Consider the following 18,038-nt stretch of genomic DNA (forward strand, 5'->3'; position numbering starts at 1 on the left):
TACCCCCACTTGGCAACTAAAACTTCCTCGCAGTGACACAGAACCCCTGACCGAAACACCAACCGTTAGTGTGTGGGGGGAGGGCAAGTGTGGGGAGAGGGCACGGCTCATCCATCCATTCCGAGGCCAGGGCCCAAAACCGACCAACTCTGGAGCTAAGGAGAAGGAGGGGCATTATCCATAACTGAAGCTCCCCAGACCCAACACAAAACACCTCTTCACCAACACTAGCATTGACGAAGGGGAGATTGGGCAAGTGTCAGGACTAGGACGATCAACTCTCTCTCTCCGCTCCTCCCTTCTTCTGCTCTCCTGCACTTCACTCTTCTGGAGCATTCCAAACCTCACTCCGTCCCCCCTGAAAGCACCAAAACCCACCCTGTGTCATTTGACTTTGCACTGCATCGTCTCATTCCCCTCAATCCCTCGTCCCCTCCATCCACCTCACTTTGCCTCTCATTCCCTCTCTGTTTACCACCCACCAACCCAATTCTCCTCATTGCATGCGCCTTCATTGCTTTGTCGTGCAATAGCCTTCGTGTCGCGTCATCCTTCTAATCGCTTGCTTAGTTTGGGTTTAATCTACCGTCATGGCTTCTCAGGTCGGAACAGCTCTCAGTGCCCAGACCTTCAAATTGGCTGCTTTCCAGGGCCTAAAGGCTACCCCCTTGCGGTCTGTGGAGCTTAACCCTAAGCAGATTTCCTTCGCTTCTCCGTCGTTTTCCCGTAGGTGCGTGGCCGTGCGCGCTGCTGCGGCCGTCGCGACCAAGTTCACCACGCTCAAGCCCCTTGGCGACCGCATCCTTATCAAGATTCAGACCGTGGAGGAGAAGAGCTCGGGTGGTATCCTGCTGCCCACCACCGCGCAGACCAAGCCTCAAGGCGGGGAGGTGGTGGCAGTGGGCGACGGCAAGGCGCTGGGCGATAAGAAGCTGGAGCCTGTGGTGAAGACGGGTGCGCAGATCGTGTACTCCAAGTTCGCGGGTACGGAGGTGGAGTTCAATGGGAAGCCACACCTCTTGCTTAAGGAAGACGATATCGTGGGCACGCTGGCGACGGATGACGTTAAGGACCTTGTGCCTGCCAACGATCGGGTACTCATTCAGGTCACAGAGATGGAATCAATGACCTCAGGGGGCGTGCTGCTCACGGACAGTGCAAAGGAGAAGCCCGTAATCGGAACTGTTGTCGCCACAGGGCCAGGTGGCTACGGCGAGGACGGCGAGCGGAAGCCTCTGGAGGTGCAAAAGGGCAACACAGTGCTCTACTCCAAGTATGCAGGCAACGATTTCAAGGGCAAGGACGGGACGCAGTACGTGGTGCTCAGGGTGCAGGACATTCTCGCTGTGCTCTCGTAGTGAGCTACACATAAATTTTCTCGATACATTCCATTTGCGCATGTGGGTTAGGTCAGATTCTTCCAGCAGTTTAGGGTGCGCACGTAGTATTAACTCACAAGAGTTGGAATAGGTCAGTAAGCGTTGTAGTATTTGATAGGAATGAATGCAATCTTCTTTAGTTTTGAAAGGGATTGTGGTGGACGACACATTCTTTGTAGATTTGTGTGGGCTGTTGGTTCCATGATTTTCATTACGATCAGTATTTTTGTGGTGAAATTGCCAATGCTTGAATTCTGGTGCCCTGGATATCTTATACAAAGTGGATGTGCTATCTTAAGGTAGGTGTCAGAAAGAAGATATCCAGAGTGTACTCATTGTTTTGGTGTGAGTTTTGAATTTTGTAGTTGAATTTTATATGCTTACAGATTTAGTCTGAAAATTAGCCTTAATTTATTCGATGTGATTACATTACTTGATTACTATCCGTTAGAGCATGCCTTGACAAGATCCTCTTCAAATATCATAGTGGTGAGGCCAAAACACTTGAAAGAGACATGTATCCATTTTCATGATAACTAATTGTGCTGATAATGCAATTTACCACTTCTTTCAAACTTATTTTCCACCTTTGTCTTGTTAGAGTCTCTTGTTTGACTTTATAGTAAAATGACAATTGGATATTAGAATGTCTTTACAACTCTAAAAATAACAAGTATGCTATTTCTCCTTTAGAATAGATCACATAAGATATTTAAATTTAGCTTTGGCACTATAGCATTAGGACTACTTTAAGTTTTGACTTTTAAATTGTGATTGAAACCAATTTGGAGTGTCAAGCATAAGACTTTGCCAAATCATCAATAGATCTTCAAGATGTTAGTAATGCAATTAACTAAGAATACTTCATTGGCTCCTCTCTTTACTTACACAAGACTTTAAATCACACATGTCCCTCACCTTAATAGCATTTGAAAGTATAGTAGAATTTTTTCACCTATTATAATCATCAAAAGCCTTAAATGCCTCTATTTCTTAATTCCACTCAACTTTATACTTTTTGTGTCCTTCACATCAATAGCCTTTAGGAAGTAAGGCAGTAACTTTATTCCATATTCAAATGTCCCATATTATTGGTGGTTGCAATATCTAAACTACTACCACAATCTATTGAAGTAAAACTTTTTATTATTGCCAAGACTTTACACATCATGTGCTCATCATCTTGACAATCTTTTGGAAATACTCTAATGCCTAATTGGGGTGACTCTTTTGTTTATACCTTCTATTTGGCTGTATAATTATATCATCTCATCTCAATACTTTGAGTGCCTCAATTAACAAGGAAGGTATTCTTTGCATCTCCTTCCAATTTGGCTCTTTTTGGCATTATAAATCATTGTCAAATTAGGTAGCAATAGGTGCAAATTATTTCATGCATTTCTTTCTTTCAATTAGAATAGTGCAATAGAGCTATTATACTCCCTCAAGACTATTATCTGTCGATAAGGCATTAAATGCAGTAAAGATTAAAGAATATCATGTTACTTGTATCCTCTCAAGAATCTTATTATTCATTGCAACTTAATTTCTAATATGCCAATACTCTTGAAAATGGTGTGTACTTAAACTAACTGCCATAATATCATTGCTTTGACAAGGTGACTATGTTGTTACTTCTTTTATCTTTAAAAAATATACAAGTTAATTCAAGGCTCTATCAAGTTTAAAATAAAAAAGGTGAAATCAATCAACAAGAAAAGAAAGACAAGTAATGTTAGTCGTTCATAATTACTACATGGCAAGGACATGAATTAGAAGAAGATGCATAAACTTAAGAAATCAATGTCAAAAAAAATAACAAAATGAAATAAAGTAATATGTATATTTAAAAAAAAACTGGAATGGTTATTGCCAAAAGATAAGAAAACCAAAGACTCTTGAATTTAGACTAAAAGGAACAAAAGAATTGACAAGAATGAAGAAAGCTTCACTCTTGCATTTATATGTACTTTTTAACTAAGAGCTATGTGGTAATGTTCTATAGGACCTCTAATATGTGTTGATTTTGTAAGATACATGCCTTAGCTTATACGACAAGTTTTTTATATGTACACCACATAGTTAGCTTATTCTTCAAGCTATCAACATGTGTGGCACATGAGTAACTTGTTGACCATGTTTCTAATCTAAAAAGTCAATTATATACACTTGTAAAGGCAAAAGAGCATCTATGAAGCTTCTAAAAAGCTTATATAGAAGATATTATGGAATTAACATATTTTAACATACTTTTATCTAATCATATAGGTAATTATTGGTTTACATGTGTATATCTGTGACACTACATATGCAATAACTATTCAATTATGCATCCACATAACTGACATAATTCACATTGCTAAAGTTTGTTACTATAATACATATATTATTTCTAATCTATTCTAAATTACCATCTTTTGTATAAATCAAGAAAAATCTTATTTTGCCAGCTAAAATCATTAAAAATTATAGTCTCCAACTTGATGCAATAACTAAAATAAATATTACTTAATAACTATATTAATTATTGTTGTGTTAGCAAATAAACACTTTTTTAGAATCCTTCTATGTCTTAGGAATGCTAAATACTTTAAATACATGTAATTCTTTTAGTAGCTTTGTTTTTGTTTTAAAAGTCTTTTTTTTTTTAAAGGCTTGCTTAATTTTGTATTGTAACATGACTGTAGGATAAAAAAAATATAGATTATATTACAAAAGAGTATAATTAAAAAATATAGAAAAAAAATATAGATAAAAGATAGGAAGATAGTAAAAATATTTAGTATTAATACAATCTTTTTATATAAAAAAACTTCTACTTACTTTATATAGCCATAAATATGGCAAAATAAATTTGATTTAAAAAATAAATGATTTAAGTATCTTTAAGAAGGAATTATGAGTAGTTTTTTACAAAATTTATCTTAATAATTAAGAATTGATATCCAAAAAAGACAAGTTATGAACTATGATTGAAATCAAATCCTAAGGCACAATATTGTATACATACAATAATTCAAGGTTTTTTTTGTTGATCAAATAATATAATTACAAGAGAGATTTTAGAGAGTTTGTTGAAGAATTTATTTCAAGTGATTTGGATTATTTTTGAATTATTTAGAGCTTTTCAAAGTCAAAGATAATTTTAGTGATTTTGATTTTTAAAAAATAAAATAAATAGATTTATTTGAAGAATTATCTAATTATATAGATTAGATTTATATTAGATTAATTTATAAGTATATATTACAATACTTAAAAATTTCTTAGGATTTCATTAGAATTTAGTTTTAAAAAATTTATTATTACTTTAAAGCTTCTTTATTATTTATTGGAGATTTTTTTAAAATATTTATTTATAACTATTTATAATTTCTTTAGATTCTCTTTAAAAATATATATAATGTTAATAGAGATTTTTTGAGATTTCTTCATAATTATTTTAGAATTTTATTAAGACTTCTTTTAGGATTGATTAAGGTTTTATTAAAATTATTAAAATTCAATTGAGATTTTTTTAGGATTTTATTAGAATTTTTAAGATTTTTTTTGTTACAATTTTTATTTTACCTTCTATAGTCAAAATTCCATTGTATTTTTAGGCAAGGCAATATATTATATAATATTATATTGACAATTATTTAACTTGAGTTTACATGCTCTTATCCTTGATCAAGTCATAAGTCATGGTTTTGAATAAGGTGAGATTCTTCACCTTTGGAATTCCACTATATTAACTTTGTTGTGTTAATACTATAGCTAATAGTATTAAATTATTGTCCAAAGGTGATATTGATGCATGGACCACTTCTTCCACTTTTGCCTTTGGCACCATTCTTCTGTTCTTTTTTGGATTGAGATTCTTTACCTAGTTTAGTAATATCTTAATAAGTCATCTTAAAACCTTCTATTTTTTCCGTCTCATTAAAATAATATATTGAAGGGAAGATTTTTAGCATATTAGGTACCAATTTTTTAAAGGTTTTAAGTACCTTATCCACTTAACTTACAAAATAGGCATTTATTTTGATTTATTGGCCAACTAAAGTCAGCTTGTACAAACTCATTATTTGATTCAAAAGTTAAACTTTGGTGATCAAACATAGATCTATCATATAGAATGCATTCAATTCTTTATCTTAAATTGTATGAATGTTAGCCAAGATGGCTTAGGCATTGGTACAAATTTTACCACCCTATGTCTCTTCTTTGGCAAGTTGGAGTTCTTTCTTGCAGGCGTTCATATGTATCTTCAATACATTTATATTTTTTGGAGTCTCCACTTCCTTAACTAATAATTCAAAGATTAGATCTTTAAGTATATTTGATTAAAATGACTATTTTAGCCATGATTCTAAATAATTTAAAATAACTATCTTGAAAATGATACAAAGTTAGCTAAGCAATGTCAAAAACATTGGTGGAAGTTGATCTTGCCAGACTTGAAAAAAATTACTTTATTTACTTTTCTAACTCTAGAAATGAGGTTTTTTCTATTCTTATTTGTTTTAGAAGGTATATTGTTCTTTGCATTGATTTTACCTTTGCAATCTTCTTATTTCATATTAAATTTCATCATCTTCATCATCATCTACATCAATTTCTCACAATTACCATACTATCTCATTTCTTATTCATTCTTCATATTTTGCAAGGATAAATAATCTCTTAGTTTAATACAAACGATAAAAAAAAAGTGAAATGAATGATGTGGGATTCTAACTTATATTAAAAATGGTTTGTAGAATCAAATAAAGAAGCAAATTTTTTCAATTTAAAACTTATGTCTTAATAATGGCTTTTATCCAAATTATCGCTTAAGTTTTATTAAAGACATAATATATATATATATATATATATATATATCAATAATTATCCAAAGAAGTGGAATTATATAGAAATAAATAAAAGTAGATAAATTATGTAATATCTTATAGAATAACTTCTTAGAAGCTTTCTTAATCTTAATTTGAGTTTATACATGTCTACATGTGATTGATATGTTGAAAATTTGGCCAACAAATTAGCGACATATTACATATTTTTGCTACTTGTGGTTTAAATTGGCTATGTAGCACACATATAAGAAACTTACCTTGCAACTTAGATATGTATCTTATAACTTAGACATGTGTTGGAGGTCCTATAAAAAAAATTACTCAAGAATTAATCATATTATTTTTTATTTATATTCTTGAATTATATTAGATATATTGTTTTATATTGTATTATCATAATAGAGATTTTTAAAATAAAGAATGCAATGACACAAATACAAGAGTAGATGAGTGAGTTAATTTTTGTAATATATTAATTTAATTTACCACCACAAAGAGCAATCAAATTAGTTGAAAGTGAAGGTACAGACATAATTGGATTTGCTCCAATATCAAAATCTAATCATATAATTTTACCTATAGTAGAACATTATTTAAGAACAAGATAATCAAAAGTTGCACTATCAAAGAACTTTGATGGTACAAGATTAAAGTTTCAAGGATTCATCAATCAAGTATAATTGATAATTGAGCTTCAACCTCAAAATTATTTAATTCTAGTATTACAAGACATTTATTAAAACATAACTTTTAGATTTTGATCTATCATAGTTTCATCTTTTTTTAAATAACATAATCTAATATTAAATAATTTAAATAAAAAATAGAATTTTTTATCTATATTCAAAAAATATAATAGAATTTTTTTTATAAACAACATCATTTGTATTTTGTATCAAAGAAATTAATTAGTAATATTATATATTTTATAATTCTAATAACTTGTAATTGATATTAAATAGAATAATAATTCTTTCATCAATCAATTTTTCTATGGATAATAATATGATGTAAAAAAATTGATGTTGAACTTATATGATATTCAAACATTGAGTTAAATAATCAACTTTGTTATAAAGTAAAACAATCAATTTTTTGGATTTTTACTTGAAAATTATACAAGTGAATCTCAATGTTTTTATTAGTTAATAGCAACAACAAAATATTCTTAATACATATGTTCAAAAGTGGAAGATATATATATTATCATGGTACATTTTAAATTTGTTAGCAAGCAAAAAAAGAGTCAATATTGTCAAAAACATTTAAGCTTATATTATAAAGAATCTAAATACACTACTCAATATTATTGGAAAAAGAAATACAACCATAAAATAAAGAGTATTGCTATGAAAAAAGTCAATATTTCTAAAAATAAATTTATTCAGCTATAATAGAAATCTAAAGATTGAAATCTTTTTTAATATCTAAAAAATATCATATTTTTTTATATAATTGATATTTTTTTAAGATCTAAAAAATAAAAAAATCTCTTTTCAATTAGATTCAAGAGCATCATCTTATTTTTTAAATGAAAACTTTGTTGAAAGACATAGAGCACTTTTAATAAGGAAAATTAAATTAGTACATATAGAAATCATAGATACTTATCTATTGTCTTTTAGAGTTGCTACTTATAAAAATATTTCTATAAATATAGTAAAAAATAATCATAATAGTTTAGTAATATTTAATATAATAAGATATTCTTTTAATTGAGTTATTTTATGATTAATATGGCTAAAAAATATAATTCTTGAATAGATTTGAATTCTTTTATCATTTCTTTTTTTTTTAAAGTATAACTAAGAGTTTTATTAATTAAATAAAAAATCATAAGTCTAGTGCAAATATATTCTTATTTGTAAGTACAAAAGCTTTTATTCATATAGTAAAAGCTACCTATTGTTATTTATGCCTCATCAATTTTTAATGATAAAAAGACTTCAAATAGTATTCTATACTAATATCAAGATTATCATAATATTTTTATAAAAAAATGTAGATATTCTTTCAAAGCATCATCCTTATTAACATTTATTTGATCATCAAGAAGGAAATCAATTGCCATTTTATAGACCAATCTATAGTTTATCACAAAAAAAAGTTAGCTAAACATAAAGAAGACATTGATGAGAAGCTTACCAAGTATTTCATATACCATTTAAAATCTTTAGAAATTCTTATCTTATTTATAAAAAAATAAATAAATAATAAAAATAAAAAATAAATTAATTTACACATTTGTATTGATTATTAAGGATTTAATTTAATTATCATTAAAAATAAGTACCTTCTATCTTTGATATGAAGACTTTTTAATTGATTAAATCAAGTCATAATCTATATTAAAATAGATTTATAATAAACATATAATATAGTATACATCAAAGAAAGAGATATCTCTTTATTTTCAATCAAGTATGGGCATTTTAAATAAAATATTATGTCTTTCGGACTTACATATGACTTGGCTACTTTTCAACATCTTATAAATGATGTTTTTTGTAAGTTTTAGATGATTTTTTCATTTATTATTTTTTAAAAAATTAATTTACTTTAAAAAATACTAAATAACATTAATTTATGTTTGTTATATATAACAAAAACTTAAAGATACATGACTATATGCCTAGATAAATAATTCTATATTTTATACAACTCAAGTTGATTTTTTGGAATATATCATTTCAAATAATAGCCTTATGAGGGATCCTATGAAACTTTAGACTATCATGAATTCCAAGTTTTTAAGAAAAATAAGAGATGTCCAATATTTTTTGGATTTTTTTAATTACTATTGAATCTTTATATAAATTTTTTTTTTAAGTTTCAACTCCACTTACACGTTTGACTTAAAAAAAACAAACTTAAGTAGAAAAAAGAAGCTAAAAAAATATTTGAAGCTTTAAAGATAGATTTAATTTTTGCACCAATTTTGTATTATGTTGATTTTTTTTAAAAAAATTATAAAATCAAACACATTAGATTTTAACTTAGGTGCAATATTTTCATAAATGGGAGAAGATGACAAACTTCACCTTCTAGCTTTTTATTTAAAAAATTTTCAAAAGAAAAGATCAATTACAAGATCTATAACAAATAATTCATTATAATTGTTAATTTATTTTAAGAATAAAGTTATTTTTTGGTAGATACTTTTAATACAATTACTTTTTAATAAATCACAAAAATCTTTAGTACTTTGTATCAACACTCATTTTGAAGCATTGCCGAGTCCTTTGGATTATATTTTTGTTGAGATATATATTTAATATTATTTATTAGGTAAAAAAAAATAAGATTTATTAGTGGTTTTCTTTAGATATTTTTATACTACATTAATTGAAAGAAATACAATTTTTGACCAATAATAAATATTTTTTTGAAATAAGAGAACTTTCATCTTTGTGCAATGAATCTAATGTTAATTATTAATTCAATACTTTTTAATCAAGTCCAATCAAGTATGTCTTCAAATATTTTTTTTTATGATATTAAGAGCAATTCTTTTAAATCTTACAATACTTTTAAGTTTGAGTTCAAGAACAATCTTTTTTATTTTAAGGGATGTTTATATGTTTATATGTTTAAAAAGTGAAGCATGGTTACAAGTTCTTTAAGCTTTTCACGACTTTCCAATTGTAAAATATTTTACATACAACAAGTTTTTAGAGTTAATCTTGAGAGGCAAATGATGGCTTTAAATTTTGGAGGAAATTAAAGACTTTATAAAATCATATAATATTTGTTTAAGATCAAAAAAAATTTAATTAATGGATTTATGGAATTTTTTTATTATAATTAATAATAAAAAAAATTAAAATCTTCTATTTTATAGATCTTTTAAAGATCTTTTAATCTCAAGTTCTTATAACTTTATCTTCATGATAGTAAATTTTTTTATTAAGATGAAAATTTTTGTACAATATACAAAAATTATTACAAGTGAAGAAACAATTAATTTTTTTTGATAATATTTATTGCTATTATAGAATACTAAGATATATTATGTCAAATAGAAGGACTTAATTTTTTATTAAGGTTTTTGAGAATTATTTTTAAGATAATGAAGGCGGATATAAAATTATCTTTAGCTTTCTATCCTGAAATTGAAAGACTAATAAAATAGGTGAATCAAATATTCGAAGAGCATCTAAGATGCACCATAAATTATCATCAAGATAATTGGATAATTAATAAATAAAAATTATAATATAATTTTTTTAAATTATTATTTTATGTTGATTATGATTATCATCTATAATTTGATAATTTTGACTTTTCAAAAGTTGATAATCTTATAGAAAAAAATCTGATTTTTTTTTTTGAAGTTACATATAACAATAAAGATATAATTAAAGAAAACTTAAGAACAACAAAAGATTCATACACATGTCAAATGCAAAGAAGAACCTTATTTTCAAGTTGATAATAAAATATGTTTGTTTTATTGTATCATAAGGATGTTATAAAAGCCACCATAATAATCAAATAATAAGGAGGTTTTTCTATCCTAATATGAGACACTATTAATAATTAAGAAGACCTATCAGTTATCTTTATAAAAAATAAATATCAAAGTATATAGCAAATATAATTTGTTACATCTTGAACTTCCTCAACATATGATCACCTCTTCTTATAGAACTTGTATCTAAAAGGAAAGACAGGGAAAAGAAAATATTATCATAGAAATACATATTTATTCTAATATTTATATAAATATCATAAATAGATAGAGATAGAAGTAAATAAAAGTAAAAACAATTATATAATATCTTATGGAGTAGCTTCTTAAAAGATTCATAGATACAAATTTGAATTTATATATTTCTATAAGTGATTGATAGATTAAAAATTTAGCCAATAAGTTAGCCATACATTACATATGTTAGCGACTTGTAGTATAAATTAGTGATGTAGTATATACACAAAAAACTTGTCTTAAAATTTAGACATGTAACTTGCAAGTTGAATATATGTTGGAGGTTTTATATGATGCCACATGTAGTCCCTAGTTAGATAGTATATATAGATGCAATAGTAAGGCCTTTATCAATATTATCAATTTTTTTTCTAATTTAATTTCAAGAGTCTATATCTTTTTTTTTGTCTTTGGAAATAGATATTTTAATTTTTTCTTGAATATATATATATATTTAAAAAATATTTTATTTCTTTATTTATATTATTTAAATTCTTATCTTTAACAAACTTGTTAATTTTTTTAAAATAGTGGTATTAAAATTCAAAAGTAAGAATTTTAATATCCACTAATATAATTTATTTTATACTCTATCAAACTTGTAGCCCTTCTTTGGATTGTATAATTCACAAACACATATTATAGCCATTTAAAAAAAAAAAAAATTACTACTTGTTGATAGAGTATTTTTTTATTTTTTAAGTAACATATCTACAATATTAGAAAGAAATTCCACCTATTGAAGGTTTTTGAAATCATATTATTTATCTCAAAAGATTATTGGAGAAACACAATAAGCAAGATACAAGTAAGTAGAAATCAGTAAGGTTAGATACAAAAGAAGTGTGAAATGAGATACCTCTCACTTCCAACACCTTTTACTTATAGGTAGAGGTTATATCCATTTTGGCTAGAATTCATCTTTCTTTCATCCAACTAAACCCTAAATTCTTCTTAATCTAGCCGCCACTTATAATCTTAGGTGCCACCTTGGTAACTTTCCTTCATCCTTTTGCTACCTTTTGACCATTAGCAACTTATCCAAGATAATATCTTTTACCTTGTACCTTATCTTCCATTTACTTTAACACTCCCACTTTGTTATTGATCAAAGGCTAATAAACCTAATTCCTTTGTCAATTTATAATGTCTATCCTTTACTGATGCTTTTGTAAGTAAATCAGCAGCATGTGTTCCATTGCACAATACTTTATGTCAATTATTCCCATCTCAATCTTCTCCCATATGAAGTGATGTTGAATGTCAATGTACTTTGTCCTTGAATGATGCTTTGGATTCTTGGCAAAAGCAAGGCATCCTTGATTGTCACACTTCATTGGAGTTGCTTCCAATTACACAAGTCCAATGTCTTCTAAAACTTATCTTAGCCATATTGCCTCTATTGCACCATGACTTGCTGCCATGTATTCCGCCTCCATTGTAGACCTTGCAATTGTTGGTTGTTTCTTACAATTCCATAAAATTGCTCCCACTCCAACAAAGAAGACAAATTTCGTTGTAGATCTTCTATCATTTGTATCTCTAGTCCAATCCCCATCATAATATCCATGTAATATAATACTATTATCTCCAAGGCACAATTTGAAGTTCAAAGTACCTTTAACGTACCTCAAAATCCTCTTAATGGTTGCCTAATGAATTGATCCAGCCTTTGACATGTGTTGATTCACAACACTCACTGCATATGCAAGATCCACCCTTGTACCAACCATTGCATACATAAGTGAGCCTACTACTGCTTTGTATAGAACATCTTTCATTTCTTCTTCAACTTCAGCAAATTCCTCATCCGTTGTCGTGTTGTAACACGAGTATACAGTGAAAATAAAAAAAAAAGAAAAAAAAAAAAAAAAAAAAAAAAAAAAAAAAAGGGAATTTTATTAATATTCAGTTACCTCGAATATTGGGAGCATCGACCAACTCCAGCGCAAATACCGAGTGGTCAGGTTCAGTCACCCCGTTACAGTCAGCCGGGGCATACTGAAATACTTCATTCGATTCTAATAACGGGAGTTAGCAGGATGAGAAGGACCAATTCACACGACGGGTTTGAAGAGCCAATTGGATCCAATTTCGAGAATCCAATCCGGGTCCTCTTACCCAATATGAGACCTCTATTGGTGAGGCAACCCAATACAGTCTAGTTACGGAAAAATCCAGGTCTTACTACGGGCCTCAGCCAGTCTAAGGCGAAGACCAATTTGACCCAATTACGCGAGCATCCAGGTTACTACGGGCATCTTACCCAATATGGGACCTGAATTGGTCGAGCGACTCAATGTGGTCCCAATTACGGGGTTTCGATTTGGTTTCGGGCTGTCCTGTTCTCTGTGCTGTTTGAGGGAACGTTGTTTAAGGTAAATAGATTTCTTAAAGGTAAAAACGGAGGAGAAGGCCTTGATGACGTGAGCCAATTTCGGATCTAAGCTCTGACGACGGGAGCCAATTCCGGATCTAAGATGGAAGATTGAAGAAATTCTGAGGATAAGGTTAGGGGAGAATATAGTTTTAGGGAGGGAGTTTTTTTTTTTTTTTTTTTTTTTTTTTCGGGGAATCGGGGGGGGGAGCTAGTTTTCAAGCTTTTGCAAGGTTACCAGTTCGGTTTCCATTGGAGGGTTTTGAAGATCAAGGGAATTAGAGAGAGGAGCTTCATGCTTCGGGTCGGGGAAGGAAAGACATAGAATTTGGATTTTTCTTCTTCATAGAGTTTTGGGAAGACTGAGGCAATCGCTGCTGAAGTCAGTGTTGTAATGGTGAATCGGGATTTTTAAATGAAGTGGGTTTGAATACTCTTGACTGTTTTATAAAATCGAGTTACGTTTGTGATTGAAGGATTAAAGGGGTGTCTATAGGATTGAGTATGCGGAGTGAATGAAATTTATTGGGTTAATCTAACAGGACAGTCAGTGGAAACAAGATCGTAAGTACAAAGGGATATTGAAGATTAACAGTTTGGGTTGTTCGGGGTTCTCTATAACGTCTAGAGACCTACCGGCTAGGGCAAAAAAAAAAAAAGACTTCGACAAGCAGTCGAAGAGCACCCGTATAGATTTATGGTACATTGTTGCAGTCGTTTATATTCCGGCAGTCAAAAACTGATAGACTGCTTGACTATCGGCGAATCTCCATACTACCTTCTACAGCCAGATGCCCGGCACGTTCTCGAGCAGGAAAGCACGTAATACGACATAAGTGGTAAACCCGACGTGAAAGCTTGAGGTAGAAGGTATTGGATTTCAGTTGATTTTATCTTTATTTTTATGGAAAACGAAAATAAAAATTTTGAAGGATTTTTGGGAGAAGTTTCTAGTGGGGAGTCTTCTAAAGGACAAGGTATGCACATGGATCCGTCTATTGCTAGTTTGTTTCAAGCCTTCTCATTGTCAATGCAGCAATAGCAAAGCAATGATCGAAAGGAAGCTTTGGCAACCAAAGCATTGCAAGCAGTGGTCAATAAAATTGATCAATTTGATGGGAGGAATATTTCAAGGTATTTAAGATGTTATGTTCGTGAAATGGAATTAAATCGGATTTCTGAGAAGAAAATGGTTGCACTATTTGGACTTGCCACCATACCGGAGATAAGGGACCACATTACATCGATTACGGATCGTTGTGGGAATTCATGGGAGGATTTTTCACATGCATTGAAAGACGAATATTTCTTGGAAGATGCTGATCGCGTTACTAAGAAGCTGTTTCTGGGATGGATTGAACGGCCCAATAAGAATTTGCAAGCAACAGAGCTACTAAGAGAATTTGAGAGGCAGTACTCTCAATTATCGAAGGTAGAAAAATTGACATTGGAGCCGAACAAAGTTGATCTATTTCTTCAAGCTGCTGATGGAGAATTGCAAGAGAAATTAGAACCCCTTCTTGAAGACAAAGAAGAAGATGAAGGATTGACAACGAAGTAGAAGAACGTTGAAGATGCGGTAGGGTTGCTTACAAAAAAAGAAAGGAGGAAGGATAGGAGCAATATTCCGAAAACAGTACAAGCACCCAAAGCTCCAGTACGTACAACACCACCGACAATGCCTACAGTTCAACCTTCGACATCCTTGTCAAAGAAAGCAGATATGGGTATGGAAGAAATTATACGAGGAATGCGAGATCTTCAAATCAAATTGGCAAGACTTGAAGAGAATACTTCTATAAACAATTCGAAGAATGTTTCAAAACAAGGATATGTACAAAGATGCATTTGGTGTGATGATGCTTCACACACTAGAAAAGTTTGCAACGAATTTAATAATATGATACGGCAGGGAATTATTTGCTGAAAAGATGAGAAGATAGCATTGAAAGATAGGGAGGATCTTCTTCAAACCAATTTTGGCAAGGGAGGAATGAGAGCATTAGTTCAAGATTACTTAAAAGAGCATGAAACAGTAGCACGAGAAAGTGCAAGTTATGGTGCTAGAGTAGATGATGAAATTGGTGGAAGTACGGAAACTAGTGAGTTTTGGGCTTCTGCCGTTTCTACAATGCAAGAAGGGAAATTACCTCGAGAAGCATTATTGAGAACTGCAGCTACAATATGAGGAAGAACAGGTTGGGAGGATCCTGTTGAGTCTCTTTCAGTTCATGCATATATTTCTAAGAGCCAACATGAAGCTTTGATGGAAGAAAAAAGACGAGGAAATTTTGATGATACTAGAGAAGGAAATTCTTTTAAGAGGCAAACTCGAGGAGACAAGGCTCGGGAGGCAGCTTCACAAGAATTGCTTGTAAAGGATACCTCAGCATCATTGGGAGAAAAAACAAAGGAGACAAAAGATAAGGGCAAATCAATTGCTTATAAGCTACTTTTTGACATTGAAGCGGCAACAAATTTGAAAGGGGTGTTGGAAGAACATATATTAAACGCTAAGGTGGAATTCACATTGAAAGAAGTCTTGGGAATTGCAAAGAAGGAGTTTCATGATGTTATCATTGACAGCATTAAGCGAAAGAGGCAATTAATGAGCGAAACTGGAATGAGTCATGCTATTGATGCAAGAATATGTAGAGATGAAGAAGAGGTTGATATTGGTTACAAGCAACCAACAAATGAAAAGAATGGGTATAATCAGCGAGTACATTTCGAAGATTCTAGTGACAAGGAAATAGAAACTTTGAGCCATTATACTCGAAAGCATTGGGCAAGGGCAACTACTGAGGTATTGGTGAAGGTAGGAGATATAGAAGAACCAATAGTTGCTTTGGTGGACCATGGTTCTGAAATAAATCTCATGTCTAAAGATCTTTATAAGAAGCAAAAATGGCCAATTAATATGGAACATGGATGGGCAATACGAGCAGCTAATAACACACGAGGCGAATTATATGGAGCTTGTCCAGATGTCAAAATTCGGATTGGGGATGTTGCGACGGAGCAACATTTCTTCGTTCAAGATACAACGTCTTATCCGTTGATTTTAAGACAACCTTATATCACGGCAACACGGATGGAAACAAAGGTACTTGACGATGGTTCTGCTTATGCAAGGGTACGGAGCGAAGATGGGAGGAAAGCTGTACAATTTCTAACAGTACCTCCTAACCATGAACGGAATCGAGATAGGTTGAGGGAGAAACCATTGCCAAAGATTGTTGAAGGATTTAAGGATTTTGGGGAGGTACCACTGTAAAGCGAGATTATGGAGGTACAAAAGAGGAGGTACTCTCGCGAGATGAAGGTGCCTTTGATGCGAGTTTTATTGGTATATTGGAGAATGGAAATATTATGTATAAGAAAGTTGATGATTTTAAAAGAAAAGAAAGAAAAAGATTATATGATATTGAAGGACAATTACGCAAGATAGGTACATTGCAAGATGATGAGAGGATTTTGGGTGTTTATGAAGAAAATGTGCTAGAAGATTCATTGGAATTGATTACATCTATTGGGTTAGGGGATAATGATAAGATTGTTGAGATTCATTCGAGAGAGGTTTATACCATGCTTGAATCTTTTCAAGCACCAGAAGTCACAGTAGAGACGAGATATAAAACGGCAGATAAGAAGGTAAAGCCTGTTGCCAGACCATTACCGGAGGATTCTAAAGAACAAATGGGAGAAGCATCAAAAGAAGCAAGTTTAAGAGATCCAATGAGTATTGGACATCAGTTTATTGAAGAGACTTTTGAAGAATTGAAGATTGGTTCTGATGGTTCTTTATTGCTGGAGGAAATTACTTGCTTCAAAAAGATGTTGGCTAAACAAGGTAGATCGTTTGCCTTCGAATCTCATGAAATTGGATGTGTGGATCCAAATATTATAACACCTATGGTTATCTTCACTGTACCGCATGTACCTTGGAATCTAAGACCGATTCTAGTACCGAGGGCACATTTACCTAAATTGGTGGAACTATTGAAAGAAAAGATAAAGATGAAAATATTAGAACCTTCATTTGCGCCGTATTCTAGTCGATGGTTTACGGTACCTAAGAAGAATGGGTCACTACGGTTTATTCAAGATATGTAGCCGGTGAATGCTGTAACTGTCAGGAATGCAAGAATTGGACCTATTGTGGATGAATTTGCTGAGGCGTTTGCTGGAAGGGCGATCTATTCAATGGGTGATTTGTATTCAAGTTATGATCAATTTCAACTTGCTGAAGGAAGTAGAGATATGACAACGATGAGGACACCGCTTGGATTGGTTAGAATGTGCACTCTTCCTCAAGGCGCGACCAACTCAGTTGCGCATATGATGAATGGGATGAATAAGGTATTAAGAGATTTTATTCCGGAAAAGACTATGCCTTTTCTGGATGATGTTCCTATAAAAGGGTGCAGAGAAGGAGACAAGGATGAAACTTTAGATACGAGGGGGTGTCGCAGATATGTTGTTGATCATATACAAGATTGTGAAAAGATTTTAACTCGGCTTGGAGAAGTTCATCTTACATTATTGGGTATGAAGTCCGTATTTGGAGTGCGAGAGGTTGTAATTCTTGGACATTTATGTGGATCTTACAGAAGAAAACCAGATCCGACTAAAGTTGATGTAATTGGAAGGATGAAAGAGGATTGTGGTTCTTTAACAGAGGTTCCCAGGTTTTTGGGTGCATGTGTATTTTATCGAATCTGGATCCCTCATTT

At 31.4% G+C, this 18,038-nt stretch overlaps 1 protein-coding gene across 1 annotated transcript; it reads left to right on the forward strand.

Annotated features, from left to right (window-relative positions):
- The first annotated feature begins 37 nt into the window (after positions 1 to 37).
- On the forward strand, positions 38 to 1,631 carry LOC112272809 (20 kDa chaperonin, chloroplastic). The gene has a single exon (XM_024500936.3). It carries the CDS (start codon positions 591 to 593, stop codon positions 1,356 to 1,358), a length of 768 nt encoding a protein of 255 aa, XP_024356704.1. The 5' UTR covers positions 38 to 590; the 3' UTR covers positions 1,359 to 1,631.
- The last annotated feature ends 16,407 nt before the right edge of the window (positions 1,632 to 18,038 follow it).

Source organism: Physcomitrium patens, chromosome 19 (genome assembly GCF_059467195.1).
Source record: "Physcomitrium patens ecotype Gransden chromosome 19, ASM5946719v1, whole genome shotgun sequence".
Lineage (NCBI taxonomy): Eukaryota > Viridiplantae > Streptophyta > Bryopsida > Funariales > Funariaceae > Physcomitrium > Physcomitrium patens.

Coding starts and splice junctions, on each gene's coding strand:
- LOC112272809 (XM_024500936.3), top strand. CDS start 591: ATGGCTTCTCAGGTCGGAACAGCTCTCAGTGCCCAGACCTTCAAATTG.